General features: G+C 38.9%; 1 protein-coding gene and 1 long non-coding RNA gene across 2 annotated transcripts in view; one reads left to right on the top strand and one right to left on the bottom strand.

Annotated features, from left to right (window-relative positions):
- The window catches only part of kcnk12 (potassium channel, subfamily K, member 12), a 21,995-nt gene extending 11,014 nt beyond the window's left edge, over positions 1 to 10,981 (top strand). Inside the window, exon 2 of the mRNA XM_077614170.1 lies at positions 6,872 to 10,981. Coding sequence (XP_077470296.1) covers positions 6,872 to 7,749 — 878 coding nt within the window. The 3' untranslated portion in view covers positions 7,750 to 10,981. The remainder of the gene's footprint in view (positions 1 to 6,871) is intronic.
- The window catches only part of LOC144085129 (uncharacterized), a 24,587-nt gene extending 7,081 nt beyond the window's left edge, over positions 1 to 17,506 (bottom strand). Inside the window, exons 1-3 of the long non-coding RNA XR_013304026.1 lie at positions 17,233 to 17,506; positions 5,390 to 5,519; positions 787 to 855 (exon numbers count right to left, since the gene is read on the bottom strand). This is a non-coding gene — a long non-coding RNA (uncharacterized LOC144085129). The remainder of the gene's footprint in view (positions 1 to 786; positions 856 to 5,389; positions 5,520 to 17,232) is intronic.
- Between the last annotated feature and the right edge of the window lie 98 nt (positions 17,507 to 17,604).

Raw genomic sequence — 17,604 nt, forward strand, 5'->3', positions numbered from 1 at the left:
AATTAATTTGAGACTCAATGGTTACATGGAAGACATGGAAATATTTATAATTAAGACGTCTTCCTGCTCCCATAAGAAATGACAAAACTACATTGATTAAGGCTATTCTATTGGCTTTATTTTAAATAATAATAAAATTGGGTTTTATAGTATGTTGAGTAATAGCAATATCTGTGGAAAGTGTCCGTATGGTGCATTGTTGACATTATTGCTTTCTTGGGAAAAAAATGCTCTCAACCCATTTTTATCCCGTGGCTTTTATGAGGTTTTTTTGGCTTACTGTGTCTTATTTCGTTTTATTTAATGTCACCACTTAGCCTTGCTTTGTTTCAAAATGAGAATATGATATATTGTCTCAAGTTCAAATTGTATTTATTGCAGCACTTTGATTTGGCAACAGTTGTTGTTGAAGTGCTATAAAACCAAAATTGACAGGTTAACTAATGAGTTTGTTGCTAAAAAGAAGCAGCACTTGAGTGCATTAAAGTGATTACAGATTGGTGTCAAAAAGGTGCCCTCATGATCAGTTGGAAATACAACCTTCACCCACTATGTCCCTTTGTAGAATAGTTTTGATACCCTTAGCCTAAGGCTGAGGCTTTGATTTGAAGCTTCAAAACCAGTCGTTGACAGAAAAATGAAACGTATAAATACACTAATTATTTGAGAGATGCTAGCCTGAGCCAAATCCTACTGCTAGGGGGTGAAATACCTCAGGGCTAAAACAATCGCTTTGAAAATTCTCCCTCGACAGTGTGCCAGAATAACACTCCAAAAACAAAATACCTTGGGGTAAAATATCCAGTCTGCCCTTCCCCTGATGTTAGTTCGGTGAGGCTCCAGCTCCTCATCATCCTGAACAGAGGAAGAGGGATACAAAACAAATGAGTCAGGATTAGAATAATCAAAACAAACTTGAACTCAATACAGCAATATTATTTCATTCACTTTGATTATGCAGGTTTAGAAACTATTCTGGCCAGGGAATCTGTACTCGAACAGTTTCCCGATTGTGGATTGGGCATAAAAAAGGCTGAGTGATGAGAGTGTTAAAATCAACTTAGAATGGTGATAGGGAACCAGCTTGCCATTTATTGATTTAGCAAGATAAAATCAATTTTAAAGCGGTTTTGCTTGCCTTTTTTTCCCACGTGCAAGATTTGCTAGTCCTATTTTTCACATTTTAAGAAAGTTGCAATTCCATGCATTTTCTGTAGCTTCACCGCAATGCTGTATCAACGACTTTTCTGCTGAATCTGATCTAAGCGTGCCAGTTTTCCAAAAGGCTCCATCAAGTCAGGTGTGGGATAATAACAGAAGGCGTTATGTCACTGAGTTTGTATTCAAACACTCTGAGCACCAACAATGTCATGAAAAGCCAAGGACAAGGCCAATGGCTCTATCGGAGGGAAGCTATTAATCTGATGGATGAATGGCTCGTCAGTGCCAGGAATGGCCGCGTCTACATCACTATTTGCAGTTGGAAATTTTTCTTCAATGCAGAACTATCAGGGTTACTTTATATACAAATATACAATGGGATATTTACCAGGAAATAATTTGAACTACTGCAAAATAGGACATTTTCTTCTATGGATAATCAATGACTAAATTGCTAAAGTCTGGAAAAAAAAGAAATCAAATTCGGAAACATTCTAAAACAAACAGCGAGCTCCCAAATATTTAATTTTTGCTTTGAATTCCAGTTTTAATGATGCCACAACTATATATAAAGCTAAAAAGGAAAACTATAATATTTGGATTGGATAACTTTATTCATCCCGTATTCGGGAAATTTTGTTGTCACAGTAGCAAGAGGGTGAGGATGCAGGAATAGGAAAGGCATTTTAGACATAAATAGATAGGTAATAAGTTAATAAATACATACATGAATAAATATATAAATAAATAAGTGTGGTGCTTAACCAGAAAAAAATTAGAACTCGCGTAAAGTAGGAACTTGTCTGGATTTTGTTATTTAGTTTCATTGTGCAGTGTTTGTAATGACGTGGCATCATGATCTGTGGTCGACTTTGGACATTTCTATTTTCAAAAACCTCACCCTATACGTGACATATTATCCAATAACTAAGTGTGAATGTTTCTCATATTAATGTAAACTACAGGGACAGGAATCTTGGCAGATACCCAAGAGATATCCTAGTGATAATGTCTCTTGTCATTTTCTTCCTGAGCCACTCTGTCCTGTGACTGTCCCCGCATGCTGACTAATGATTTCCTGTTTGCCCTCCAAACACAATCATCACAGCTATAGGCACGTCTGTCGTATTAGCCTCCCTCTTTCCTCAGACCAATTTAAGACCATTCCCACTGGTGGGCGCAGCTAGTTGGACTGGAAGCTTGTTTATACACTAGTACTTTCATTAGAGACACAGGGCACCAACGAAAGCCACAATTTGGACTGTTAATTAGTTTACAAAATAATGCCACGCCCATTTGGTGATGTCATTTATACCCACGCACAAACCCTGTGAGACTCAAACAGTCTTTGTCGCACAATTTGATGGTCTCACATGATAACCTATATGTCCTTCATTTGACTTCCTGAAACTAAAATGAAAAACAAAAAACAAAAACAAAAAGTTGACATTGATTTAGCAATGTTTGTTGTTGTTGAACTTTACTTGCTGTCGGTGGACTGCACTGTGTCATGCTAAAAGGTATTTTGCCCAGAATTTATGGAAGTGTGAAAAGAAAAAAAATAATGCTGCCTCTTATTACTTCAGTATTTCAAATTGAAAGCAATATTCTCAAGGAGCTCTTTTCAGTTATGGGCTTTTGAATTGTGCTTATTTTTCTTCCCCTTACGCCTCTATCATTTTGATGTTATAGTTTTGGACACAGTCGATACATTCTCATGTATATAAGAACTATACATGTATTGTATAAAATACTGAGCCTATCAGACCAGGGGAGATAATGTCTGTTTTTGATCACCCTTGCAACAAAAGTTAGCATTGAAAAGCCAACTTTATAACATAAATGTTGTGTATTTAACCCCCCAATGTATAGTATAAAATGATTTAGTTTTGACTCACTTCTTTAGGGGAGCAAAGAACACAATCTTGTGGTATTATATAAGTGCCACAGCACCAATTAATGTTTTACACTTTGTTTCTCTGCAATTTGGTGATTAAGTGTAAAGACACAGCCGGTTTTGCAGGGCCATTTGTACGATAAAGAGGACCTTGATCGATTTGAAAAGAAACATAAAATAAAAGACCTAAAGAACAAAAGCAGTTTTAAAAAAAGTTATTTGAAGATTTTTTTACATAGAGCTAAAACATTAAACACTTTTAAAAAATCTTTAGTTTTTTTTCCATTAAAAAAAGGAAAGACAGTAAATATATTTTAAGAAATGGTTGTCCGTCTCCTTGTGCCCTGCGATTGGCTGGCCACCAATTCACGGTGTCCCCTCCTGGTGCTCGTATTTAGCTGGGTTAGGTTCCAGCACTCCCTGCAACCCTTGTGAGGATAAGCGGTTCAGAAATGAATGAAGGAATGAGGTTGTCACACACAATGTACTTCAGCAGAACACAGAGAAAGATAAAGCGGGCCTGAATTGGCCCCAGTGCCGCCAGTTTGACACCTGTGAATTACATTATATAATATTTTCTTTTTTTGCTTGACATCACGCAACATGGAATGTTGCAAACATGAACTTTCCAAACGTGTTCAACCTTTACACAAAGATATCAACGCTGAATTCTGATTGATCCTGTCATAGATATTTCGTGCCCTCATTGTATATTCTGCGGGTGTCAGCGAATAGATGCCATTTATTTCATTTCCACCTAATGCTCACATAATTATTTATTCATACTGGTTTAACGCTGACTGATTGTACTGTTTAATGCAGATGATCTCTTTAAATATTTTAAAGCTAAATTCAACATGGGGCATTTTGTGTCTAGGCTTTTAGTGGCACTCCCACTGATTTGCCGTGTTGTATTGACCAATGACTCATTGTAATTTGCCATTTGAGAGTAGCGAGAGAGAGCTGTTGTAAACACGTGTAGTCCCTTTAATTGCTACTGAGCGCATGTGATGAGCAAATCGTTGCAGTCAGCTGATGACTTTTATTTTGCTCAACACCACGATCACCTGGCTGCCCCTGACAACCATTTCAGCATCCTCTTTTACTCTTAAACCTGTCAAATGTTAATTCATAGATACAAATGAGCCAATATGCATTGCAGTTTGAACCTAAGGTGTGCAATTACGTTTGCAAGAATCATTAGCTATTACCATCATTTGCATGAGGAGATGAACAGAGTTAATGGTGATGAATAAATGGGCTCTGGTGGAATTAGCACACATGTTTTTCTGATCGGATTCCGTAGTGGTAAATGGTTCCTCGCAGCCTCCACAGAGCATGTTATCCCCGAGGTCGCTGGCATTAACAGTCTCTGCTCGTTGATTGGTCGGGAATCGTTAAAATAAAGTCGCTCTGAAACGTCCAGGTATGGTTGCAGCATGTCTGTTCTTGGCGTTCCGGTCTTGTTCTGTTGTTACTGTTCAGCAGTACTGATAATTCTGTAATGCTACGCTCAATCGATGTCTGGTGCCTCTGCCTCTCTTAGGTAATTTGCTTGGTAATGAGAGACAGTCTCTGCTCTCTTAGAAGATGTTAAGTTTTCACTTGGGGCGGCAAGAGAATAGGGCTGCTAATTAATTCAAAATGAAACTCAAAGGTCTTCGTTTTTAGGTTCATTTGGGGAGGTGCGAGCCCTCACTTTCTGTTGTGCACAGCTGATACTTTAGTGCAAAACAAATACTCCTTCTCTTCCCTGTGGTATCTTTGAAACCATCTGTGTCAATCAGCCCGGATCTAAATAACCCAGCTTGTCAACAGGACTCACGAGAGTGCTCGTCAGTCAGCAAGATAAGGTTGAAAAAGGCATTTGGGGTAACATAAAGGAAATGATATCCTGATATTGATCTCATTTATGCCCAGCCAATAGAGATTTCACAGCTGTTGGATGCCAAAAAGAAGAAAGCGAGACATATTGAAGCCTCTATCTAACCTTCTATCCATTCTCTGTACTGCATTGAGACTTCAATTAACCTACCGTGCACATTTTAAGAATATGCGGGGAAACCAAAGCTGATACTATTTCCTCTTCTACCAATATTCATTCTTCATTGCAGCCTTGATACACCACAGCACCATGTTTCATCACAAAGGTCACTCACTCTATTACATTTTGACGAGACCACCATCTACAGAAGCTATAACACTCACAAAAGATCAATGCGCACTGTAAGAGGCGTATCCTTCTATAATTTTTTTTTTTTAAATAACATATTGGGAATTTAGAGTGTATAGAACATTTCTACACTCAACCATCTGTCAAATAGAGGTTACCTGAGTGCTGCAGCTGTGACACTTGAGAATGACAAGCAAGCTTCTCTGCTTCTCTGCCTCACTCCTTTACTGGAACACTTAAGGGAATTGACTCGGAAATCAGATGATAGAAGGGAGCCGGAGTTACATACTGCAAAACCGGAAGAAAATAAGCTTAGCTAAGGCGTTTTACATAGATCATTGTCCATCCCTTCCCCCAATTTAACCCTCTGTCCTTGAATATTGTCTCCAATTCTACACACACTGTGGGAGGGAAAAGCGGATAGATACATACATTATACACATGTTTGTCATGTTTACTCATATTTTGAAATTTCATTGCTTTGTATTTGCAATACAAAAAAGTCAAATACTTGGCTGTGATAATAATAATAATAATTATCGGACATAGGCCCTGTCGTCATTATCAACAACACAAAAAAAAGCCTACTTGTCATCACACCCACATCATTTACACAACTGCAGAGAAAGCAATCTGCAACTCACATATACATGTTCATGGACGCCTCATTCCAATCATACCACATCTCACCCATTTCCAGGATCAATTCCACAGGGGTTCACTGTACAAAGGCCTGCACAACAACATATCAGATACCACTGCAGCGAATCTTTCAGTCATAAACCTCTGGGATATAATTAACTGTTAAAAGGGTCCTTTGTAATACCAAATGGTGCTGCCCTTCTTGTGGTAGAGTGATTTTAAAAGCATAGTATATTTCAACTCATTCTCACCTATGCACTTGAAAAGCTTCTAAAATTCTCCATAACAAAGACACCCGTGAAAAAAGTTTGAAAGCAGTTTTGCATTCACACAGACCTTACCACTCGTTTCTTCAGCAATAGCTCTCATGCCTTCACTTCCTTCTCCATTAACCTCAGTAGTAATGGCCAGTACAGCATCTAAGATTTTTAATATTTTGTTTTCAAGGATAATGGCATCCGAGTGTTTTCAATGGTTTAATTTCACCTTAAAGCACAGAAGTGTAAAACACGGCCGACACCAACAAAAATGAAAACAAAAGCAGCATTCACGCTCCCTCCAACTCCACTTAACCCCCGCTACTCCCGCTTGCTCTCCATTTTTGCGGCGTATTATGTTATAGTACTTTAATTTTTTTATATACAAAGTTGTTTGACGTAAATTTCAACTTTAATTGGTGAAATCTGACTTACGTGGAAATTCGGGTTACGTCCCGAGCGCATGAACAAAACTTGTTCCAAACGGAAATTTTTGAGTCAATATGTGAAAGGCTACCAAAATGTCGAGAAATGCTCAGAAAGGTGTTATATTGAAACATGACCCCCAAAAAAGCCTTTTTGGGGATACAATTTTGTTTTATTTTCATGGAACTGCTCATTAGATTTTACCAAATCATTAGTTCATTGCACTGAGTTTTAAGTAGATGAAGCAGACATTTGTCAAACTTTGGTAAAAAAAATTCATGCTGCTTCTCCTAATTTGTTTCTTCGTCTCTACAGGTTTTGGGATGACAACACCTGTAACCATTGCCGGCAAGGTGTTTTTGATCTTCTACGGTCTCCTGGGCTGTGCTGCAACTATCCTTTTCTTTAACCTCTTCCTGGAGCGCATAATAACCCTGCTGGCCGTCGTCATGAAAGCTGTGAGGGAGAGGCGGATCAGAACCAGTGGCCTCCTCCCACCGGGGGTCCAGAGAGACTTCTCGGCTTTCTGCCTACCTGGGTGGAAACCTTCCGTCTACCACGTGATGCTAATTCTAGGCCTTTCGGCTATCATCATCTCTTGCTGTGCTTCGGCCATGTACACCCCGGTGGAGGGCTGGAACTACTTAGATTCACTGTACTTCTGCTTTGTGACCTTCAGTACCATTGGCTTTGGAGACTTTGTCAGCAGTCAAAATGCGGTTTATGAATACCAAGGTCTCTACCGGGTAGCCAACTTCCTGTTCTTGCTAACAGGAGTGTGCTGCATCTACTCACTCTTTAACGTCATCTCGATAGTGATAAAGCAAGTGCTCAATTGGATGCTGGAGAAGATGAGCTGCTTGTTTTGTCAGCGTTGCAATAAGGCCAGCACCTTCCAGGGGAGACGCAACGCCATCCGACCAGGTTCCAAAGGACGCCATTCGCCTCTCCCGGACGGACCGTGTGACAGTGACACCGAGGGTCGGAGAATGTCCGGAGAGATGATCTCTATGAAAGACTTGGCAGCATCCAATAAGGTGTCGCTGGCCATCATGCAGAAGCAGCTTTCGGAGTCGGCCAATGGGTATCCCAGGACGGTTTGTGGCAGCTCTCGCCATAACGGTTTCTCTGGGGGAGTGGGTGCCCTTGGAATCATGAACAACAGACTAGCAGAAACCAGTAACTCCAGATAAAAGATGAAGAAGACCACTGGAGCAGATGCAGTGGAGGAAAAACAGATTGTACCTCATGATGCAGACTGTATGAACTATTGAGCTTCAAAATTCAGCTTTTAGGGATCCTTGACTATTAGATGCTGATTGCATTAAAGAGACTTCAAACAGGATCACAAATGACTCTGAGTGGGTGTCAAATTCCAAACATCCAAAATGAAATCTGCAAGCACCATTTATGAGACTGAACTCCTTAATAGAGCCAAGAGAGGCATATGGACCAACTCCTATTCTTTTTATGTGTGTGTATGTATCTATATACATATATACTAAATAGAAAGAGAGAACAAATGTATGAATGTTCATAATCAGTGGTGATATTAACATTTAAAACACTATATGTAATCACTGGATGATACAGCACATATACCAATCTATGCATTATACCTCTCGTGTGTTATCTTTGCACCATGTCTATACTTTTTCTTGGCTTTTAGGTATTATCTTGACACAAGAGTGACAGGAAAGTCATTTCGAAGCATGATGTAGCAGATTTGTTGGGGCTGCTATAGGAGGGGCTTACTGCGCCTTACACCAACAGGCAACAAAGATACATCTCGCTTTTCACTCTTGCTGTGAAAAAAAAATGGAATTCAAGAGGGAAAGTCCATTTCACGAGAAAGTCAACGGCCTTCTTATCAGCTCTAAACACGCTTCTGTGGCCGGAGACTTTGACTTGAAGGGTAAAAGAGTTCCACCTTGACTCTCTCCTCTCACGGGTGAATGTGGCGAGGAAAACACATGTTAAGACTTGGAATGTATTACGCAATGTTTGTACTGAGGAAATGCACTTGTAAAAAAAAAAAAAAAAAAGAAAGAATAAATGAGATTTAAATTTGTTTGTTTGAAGGAGATAATGACAAAGGAAGTAGGGCGCATTATATGCTGAATGATGCAGATAGACAGAAGCTGGGCAAGTCTAAATTGGGAAACAAAACCCTGAAGGGTTTTTTATTTCCATCGATTTTGTCTTTTTCTGCGTATTTGCGGTTTTCATCTAGGGAGGGATCATTGCAGATTCAGGTTTCTCTCTCTCTCTCTCGGCCCCTCCCTTCCTCAATCTCCCCTTTCTCTCTTTCTATCCCTCACTGCCTCTCTTTTTCTCAAACAATGGTGACCTAAAAGCCTGCAGAGCTTGATATTCTTGCTGATTTCAGTGTAAATCTTCTGGTGGGGATTAATGGCTCAGGGTGTTTGGAGAGTATATTGTCCTATCTTGTCAGACTCCACGATCAATGTCCTTATTGCCGGCAAGTGTCTTTACAGAGGCGTGTGTGATTTAAAGCTGTGCGATTATGTTTGATGTCCATGTAGAGATAGGGAGAAGGTTGACAGAGAAAGGGGGTGGATGCGATGGGACCTGGGGCGATAGTGTTCATAATAGCAGTCAGTAAAAGATTCTTGTCAGAACTAGATTCATCACCATGGCAAATCAAAAGCCAAAGGTTTTTTTTCTGCTCTACATCTTAGCTTCATAACCTCGCAGGCCACATGCATTGCTATAAACATTCTCTCTCACAGTACCATAACTATCCTCGCGTCCTTATCTTAGCTCTCTCTCATACTTATTTTCCACACTGAGTATTGGAGCATTTATTGGCTCTACTATTGATCGTACATGAGCGCATTCAAGAACCTGGGGGGATTTAACATGAGCATCTGAATGATGTTATGTTGTATTGAAATACTATACCTGTAACTCGTCTATAGTCTACAACAGCTTTGTATGAAATTTTGTTTGATCCTGAAGAATTTGCCTTTTGGATGTGGTACACATTGGAGTTATGACGCGCTGCTTGAAAACACAGAAAGGTGAATCTGGATGTGTTGGACTGCAGGAGTTTTGATTTTCTTGATTCAAAGGGACTCTGACACGATTTGCAAACTCGATGACTTGCTACTCCAATCGGACTTGAAGAAAAAAGAAAAATAACAGACGTGACTCAGTTGAACCCGGTGGATCCGAGTCTCAACTCAGGACGCAATGACTCAAAAATCGACAAGATGACTCAGAGAAGTTGAAGCAGGCACACTGCGGCGCATACTCAATAGCCACAGCTTATGAATAGAAAAGACTTAGTTACGGTGGTTTATAAAGGTTACGAGAATTAAGCTTGCAACCCCACCTTACTCCTTCACACTGCTTGGCCTAAATAATTTATAGGCTTTATTAACCTATACAGAGTCATTTCTGCACAGAGGTCTATGACATGAATTGACAATAGATGTGGTCATCACGATCAAAAATACAAATGAGTACTCTACCAAATGTTGATTGGATTTTCAAGCACTCCTCATAAGCGGCAGCATACGTTGTATGTTACGATAATATGTAGAGTAGCAACCATGTTCTCCTCCATAACCGTGGACTACAGGGTTAGAGGTTTTTAGATTACCTGGAGCATGCGTGTTAAAATAGCTGGAAGGGAGAATTTAAATACAGTATTGAGAAATGATGGAATGCTTCCTGTAAGTTTCACATAAGAACGCATGTCTGTATCGAAATTAACTGCCTTGCACAGTCCACGCATGTCCTAAGAAAAATGATTCATCTTATGTTTCAAAATGTGTATTTTTATTGGCTACAATCATTTCATGAGTCCACTTCTCCGATCTATTAAAGGCGAGTGATCGGTTGGTTTTCATGCTCATTGCTCATGATGCAAAATTTGCAAGATGCTGCATAAAAATCACTTTTTAATTTACTGAATGTATACTATTCCCTTTCATCTTCTCCCACCGAAGTTCAGTCAATACGATGCAAGAGTTGATAAAAATTCATCAGTACAAACCTTTAATGCAGCACTGTTGTTTCCTTAAGGCACTTTTACCATTTTTTTCTCATCTCAACATTGCTTACTTCTCTTTTGCCCAAGAAATATGACGGAAATCCAATTCATTACAAATAAAGCCCACCACAGATAAGAAATGAGTGCAGTTAAGTATTCTTCTTGTACATACCATTACAATCAGTTGGATTCAAAATATACAGTGTAATTTCTTAACAATCACACCATGATACCTACCTAATGCATTGATTTTTGCATGGACTTAAGCACTCTGGCATTCTTTTGGCACTTTGAATGCAGCAGGCAAGGAACCATCTCACGACTAGAACAATGTGGGGTGCTGGAGCCTATCCCAGCTGACTTTGGGCCTGAGGCTGGGGACACCCTGAACTGGCGGAACAAGAAGACAAACAACCATTCACGCTCATACTCATACCTAGGGGAAATTTAGAGCGACCAATCAGCCTACCATGCATATCTTTGGAATGAGGGAGGAAACCAGGAGTACCCGGAGAAAACCCACACAGGCCCGGGGAGAAAATGCAAACTCCACACATGTGGACCGACCTGGATTTGAACCTAGGTCCCCTACTGTGAGGCCGACGCACTAACCACTTAATCTGTCGGGCCGCCCTTAAATTAAAACATAGGCATGAATGTAAAATATACTACAATTAAATTAGTTTGACCCATTGTTTTGTTGACTGCTTAACATGATATTTACAAGGCATTTCACATTACTTGCAGGGAATCATAACATTTTGTGTATGTAAATGATTTAGTGTTGCACATTGAAGTCATTGAGAGTAGGTTTAGTTTTATGTGGGGTAATTAAAAGTAACACGTGATTGGCTGGCAACCAATTCAGGGTTATTGCCCAGATTTGGCAGGGATAGTGTCCAGCACCCCTGCGTCCTATGTGCTCACAAAAATTAATGAACGGGTTAAAAGACTTTTTAATAAAGAACTGCTAACCAATGAGGTTTCTTGGATTTTCCTCTTAATTGAGGATATTGCGAATTATACAAAGATTAACTTTAGGGGTGCCAAAGTGATAAAATTCTAAGGTCAATGAGCCATGAATGGAATAATCACTTTACATTTTAAAATTAATGTTAATCACATTTTGGCTTAATGACATAAAATGAGAAACTGTAGCTGAAGCTTTACGATCTATATTATTTGCTTTTATGGGCATTTATGTGTGAATCATATATTTCAGTGATGTTGCTCTGCTAGGCACGTTTAATGACTAATTACTCAAAAATGACTAATTGAAGCATAAAGTTAATGACATAAATCTTCCAGGGATGCCTTTTCATCTAATTAAGGAAATACAAATGACCGCCCTTATTATTTAGAGATGTTTACAAATTTTTGTTTGGTTATTTTTTCAACTAACGATGAGTAGAAAATGAATGGATGGTAAACAGAAAACTGTGAATATTTTTTTCATCACATTTCTATGCATTTTTTTCAACCAAAATATACCCATTCAAGGAATATGCAGGCCTTTTTGTGCAAAATGTGACCAAGGCATGAATAATTCACAGTTTAACTGTATCAAAGTTTAGCGCAACGAGTCAAAATTGCTGCTGAGCTTTCCAAAAGATATTTGCTTCGGTTCAACTCTTTAGTAATGGCTCAATTCAAAATTTAGTCATAAAAAAGGCCTCTGTAGTTGCATTCATTAGGAAGATCAGTCAATCATACAATAATGTGGACGAGCATACATTATCATTTTTGCTGGGGAGGTTAAATGCAGTCTGCAGTGTCCCACAAAGTCATTTTCAAAGAAAAAAATATTCATGCTCTCCAATGTTTTTAAGAGCTATCATTCATATTAAAGTGATTTTTTTTCTGTCTGTCATTTACTTGATTGAAGAGATGAGCTCAAGAAAAAAACTTGAATTATCCTTTATGATACCCATTTGTGGATTTGGACGCATTATACAGAAGTTACTGTGATTTTTAAATATATATATATATATATATATATATATATATATATATATATATATATATATATATATATATATATATATATATATATATATATATATATATATATATTCAAAAGCAGTTGATAGTGTTTTCTTAAGTTTCCAGTAGAATTATTTTTCAGTGATGAAGCATGTCTCTCCTCACAGTGTTTTTGCATTGTCCACCCATGGTTTTGTCCCATTTTGTACGCCGCAGGATGCACAAATGTACCACACGCTCATGGTAGTTTGTATTACATCTACATTTTAAGATTGTTCCAAGTGATTAGGATGGCAAATCGTTTGGAATCACTTAATAAAAGCATGTCGTACTGAATATGTCAGTCCAACCATTCGAGACCCCAAAAAGGCTTGAGATGTCTGGAAGAGTCATTCCCGAACTTCATTTTGCCTGTTTTTGTAATTGTTCTTGTGGTTTAAATGGTGATACAAAGTTAGCTCGCCAACTTTCGAGGTAACGTCCGAGCTTAACTAAACAACAAATGTGGAGACTCTTTTACACATTGTTTACACAAGTTATCATTTTCAACTTTTTTTTAAAATCATTTACTTTGAGTATTGGTAGCCAACTTGTCAATTCTCCTTTACAAATTGTAACAAGTGGCATCAGTGTACCCCATTTTAATACATCTGTAAAGGAGAACTCTACTCAGTATTGTTATTTTATTTTATTTTGACCCGGGGTGGCCCGGTGGATCGAGTGGTTAGTGTGTCTGCCTCGCAGCTCTGGGGTCTTGGGTTCAAATCCAGGTCACGTCCATCTGTGTGGAGTTTGCATGTTCTTCCCGGGTCTGCGTGGGTTTTCTCCGGGTACTCCAGTTTCCTCCCACATTCCAAAAACATGCATACTATGCTGATTGGACACTCTAAATTTCTTCTAGGTATGAGTGTGAGTGTTCATGGTTGTCCTTTGTCTCCTTAAGCCCTGCTAGGTTTGGCTCCAGCACCCCCGCGACCCTAATGAGGATAAAGCAGTTCAGAAAATGAGATGAGATGAGATGAATTTTGACCTGTGATGAATTTTCAGAGCCATAGGACAGCTGGAATGATGTGAGGTTTGCTGGCTTTAAAAAAAAGTCAGCATTTTCTTTTCGTCTTTTTGTCTTCAATATGAATGGAGTGAAGCAGGATGGACAAAGTTAGCACAGCATTTTTCAGGATCTTTACGTAAGAGCTTGAATGCCTCAAGGGTGTATGTAATGACTTTTGGCTCAAGGAGAACTCCAGTGAACATTATATGTATATCAAAGCTAAAATTGATTTGCACATTGTGATGATTGCCTTTATACAATAAAAAAGCAACTCCAACACCAGGGGCAATGCCGACATTTGTTGAGTCATAATTCATAAGCCTACTGAAACTTTACCAATGTTCAGTCATTTATAATGCAGATAGTAAATGTAAAACTTATTTAATTCAACTCATACAAACAAGCCACAGTTGGCCCAATGGCTGTAGTTTGGACACCCCTCGGCTAACTCAAGAACAAAATATGCTTTACTACTTGTCTGACTCTTGAAAATATTCAAAAATCTAATTTCAGGGATTAAAGTCTGCACAGTTGATAGTTAACTGAAGCCCATGCGACAATGTTTTGAGATTGGAGTCACTTAAAAGGCAACCAGCGATGAGAACAGATTACTAGGCTCAATTTTGGAGGTTCTGTTGGTGCTTTTATGATTCCTAGAGAGTGCGCATAGCAAATGAGTAATGTAAAAATATGGAAACAGGACATTTACATGTACACGGAAGACTGCGCATCCTGAGAATGACAAGTCAATTACCCTTTGACATCTGCTCTTTCAATTACCATGGGAACAGAGAGAGGGGGTTAATAGATAAGGGTAACTGATCTATTCAGCCAATTAATTATATTATGATCTCCACGTCAAATCGGCACACGGGGTTGTTTATTATTACATATTACATCCGCGACAGCTAGCTCAAATACAATAAAACCTGGGTGCCTTTTGCATCAGATAGAGTCAAATTAATACTAATTGTACTGGAGGGGAGAAGCTTTCGGCTTTGAATGCCTCTTTTACTAACATGAAATGGTGAAATTGATTTCATTTTAATGGATTTGTCATCATCTCCGTCAAAAAAAAATGCAAAAACGTTGAGAATCTGCATAATACCTTGCTGAGGAAAGGGTGGAATATATTCTCACGGAATTGCAACAATATTGTCACATTTTCCTGCTTTGGTGTGCAGGTGGTGGTAAGCATAACCCAATTTGCCAACACTCTGCAGTAAAAAACGGAAAAACATCCAAATAAGAGCGAAATTGACCATTCGGCACCGTGTGGAAGATATAGTCACACGTTTTGTTTTTTCAACAGCCGCTTTAGTTGCTTTCTCAATCTTGTCAAGGGAAAAGTTATTCTGCCGCTGTCAATCTCCTGACTACCAGAGATCCAACTTTTGCACTCAAATAAATGTAATGGAATATTTCTCTTATATCTTCATGTCATTCAGATAGAGAAAAAAAATGCAAACAATCAGTGGCAGGAATGTGATGTGTGCTACTATTAGACAATTAGTAAACTTGCAGAAAAAAAGGTGACAAAGCTACCTTTTGTGAAACAACAAATGTAACAAACCTGGGAAAAAAAATATTACAATCAGATTTTTTTAATGCCATACACTAACTTATGATAAAGGACACAAAACACATTGATTTAATCTCCCTATAACTCAATAGATTCAGCGGCAAGGAATTGTGTCGGCATGATCCATAAAAGGTAGTATTTATCTGCTGTCAAAAAGTTGATTCCACATGCATATACACATTTGGGAAACTTCCAGGATATCAATCCGTTTAATCAATTGAACTGCTGTGCAAATGGGAGAAGCTGGAAAATAACAGCATTTGCTTGGACACTATTAAAGCGGGTGCAGAAATCCCTTCTCTTATTCACAAAAAAATAAAAGCTGTTGGTGCCTCCCTAAAACACTATTATTCATTCAAACTGTAAACATTTCCATGAATATTTCTGTGCGTTTCTTCACCATTAGACTGATCTAATCAACATGATGAGAGAGGGAGAAGAGTATAGATGCAAGATATTTATTCCCAAACTCTACTATTAAAGTCATACGTTAGCCCATGTTTACACTATTCCACCCCATTTCAAAAAGGGGTTAAAGGGATTTAAATGATCTCCCCTATTTGTAATTCATCGTGAATGAGTGAATAGCAAATTTTGCATACAAATCTGTCATGTTGCAACTTAACTGGATAAATTTAAGATCATCGCGGGACTTTTCCATTTGCATACCTGTCAACCTCTGCCGATAACTGCCCTTATAAATGATTATGATTCCCCTTACAAACCCCCAAAAAACCTTACAAACACCGTACGAGTCGTACGTTGTAGATTTAAATCATTTGACACGTTAATATGTCTTAGGAATTAATGTATGTGTGTCCTGGGTATAAATATTTAATACACCTTGCGTCCATTAGTCCCAAGGTTTTTTTTTTAAATGTATTTATTTATTTTTTTAACCACACTGAACATTGCCCATGATTTAAACGCCATTCCTATGAAGTTGACCATGGTTTATCTGTTTTCAGACTTGCACAGGCAAAATGAAAACCACAACACTACATAATTTGTCTTGCATACATTGATTAAATGCTTTTGCCGTTATTCAATTCTGCACTTTGGGCTACAGTTAATCCCACACAACATTCTGTTAAGATAAGAGATGACTGTTAATTTTACTTGAGAGAATTCTTCTGGAACCTTATCTTGCTGTCCAACAAAATCAAGCACAAATGAGGAAAAACCAACATGTCACCCGTAAACAATTCAGCAACCACTTTATTTTGTCTTGGCAGTAAAACACAAGGACTACTGAGTGTGACAGTTTGGCGTAGTTGTTTTTCATTTACTTTATGAAAAGCTGTATTATCTTTGCTCCTCAGTCTGCATAACTGCAAAAAATTAATTAGGAGACTTTGCCTTGTGTAACATATGGCAGTCATTTAATGTTTACTCCTGCCATGAAAGCACTGCGATAATGTGATTTTTAGTGTCTCCTCAAAGAGAAATTCTCATGCAACAATTGCAGCGTTAGCTTCCATAATCCTTCCCCAATTAGATGCTTTCTATCATCAACAAACCATATGCCAGAATTTCAGATTTGGGTGGACATTCATTCATTCATTCATTTTCTGAACCGCTTTATCCTCACTAAAGTCGTGGGGGGTGCTGGAGCCTATCCCATCTGATTTCGGGCCAGAAGCGGGTGACACCCTGAATTGGTGGCCAGCCAATCACAGGGCACATGGAGACGGACAACTATTCACACTCACACTCATACCTATGGGCAATTTAGAGTGTCCAATCAGCCTACTATGCATGTTTTTGGAATGTGGGAGGAAACTGGAGTACCCGGAGAAAACCCACACAGGCCCGGGGGAAACATGCAAACTCCACAAAGGTGGACCGACCTGGACTTGAACCCAGGACCCCAGAGTTGTGAGGCCGACACGCTAACCACTCAAGCCGCCGGACCGCCTCGGGTGAAATTTTTTTTTTATTTTGTTATGTACACCCTTGCTCCCCTATGCTAGCAGGCAGTGTAGAAAAAGACTGGATAAAAATTAGTTTAGGAATAGCAGAAAGCCAAGTATTCTGACCTGGTTTTTGAGTATCATTGGAGTGGGTTGCAGGAGCTTTGCGGGTCTGCACCAAAAGTAGACCAGGTCATGGGGGTCTTTGGTGGGACAGGAAAACACTTGGTGACCTGGTGGCACTCCATCGTGTGGCTCTTTGACTCTCACAGTTTAACATTTTTGCTCTTTGTGTCTAACTTGTTTGCCAACCCTATGCTAGGCCATCTACTATTGTAAGAAAGAACACAAACAGCTGGTGACCCTTTTTAAATGACTGAAGGTTGCACCACAGCTGCATCTTATTATTGTTCCCTTCGTATAGTTGGCCAGGTCGAAAACAATCCGCAAACAATCGATGATCTGGAATGTCTAAATGATTAATATGTGAACTTCTTT

The sequence above is a fragment of the Stigmatopora argus genome, chromosome 11, assembly GCF_051989625.1.
Source record: "Stigmatopora argus isolate UIUO_Sarg chromosome 11, RoL_Sarg_1.0, whole genome shotgun sequence".
Classification (NCBI taxonomy): domain Eukaryota; kingdom Metazoa; phylum Chordata; class Actinopteri; order Syngnathiformes; family Syngnathidae; genus Stigmatopora; species Stigmatopora argus.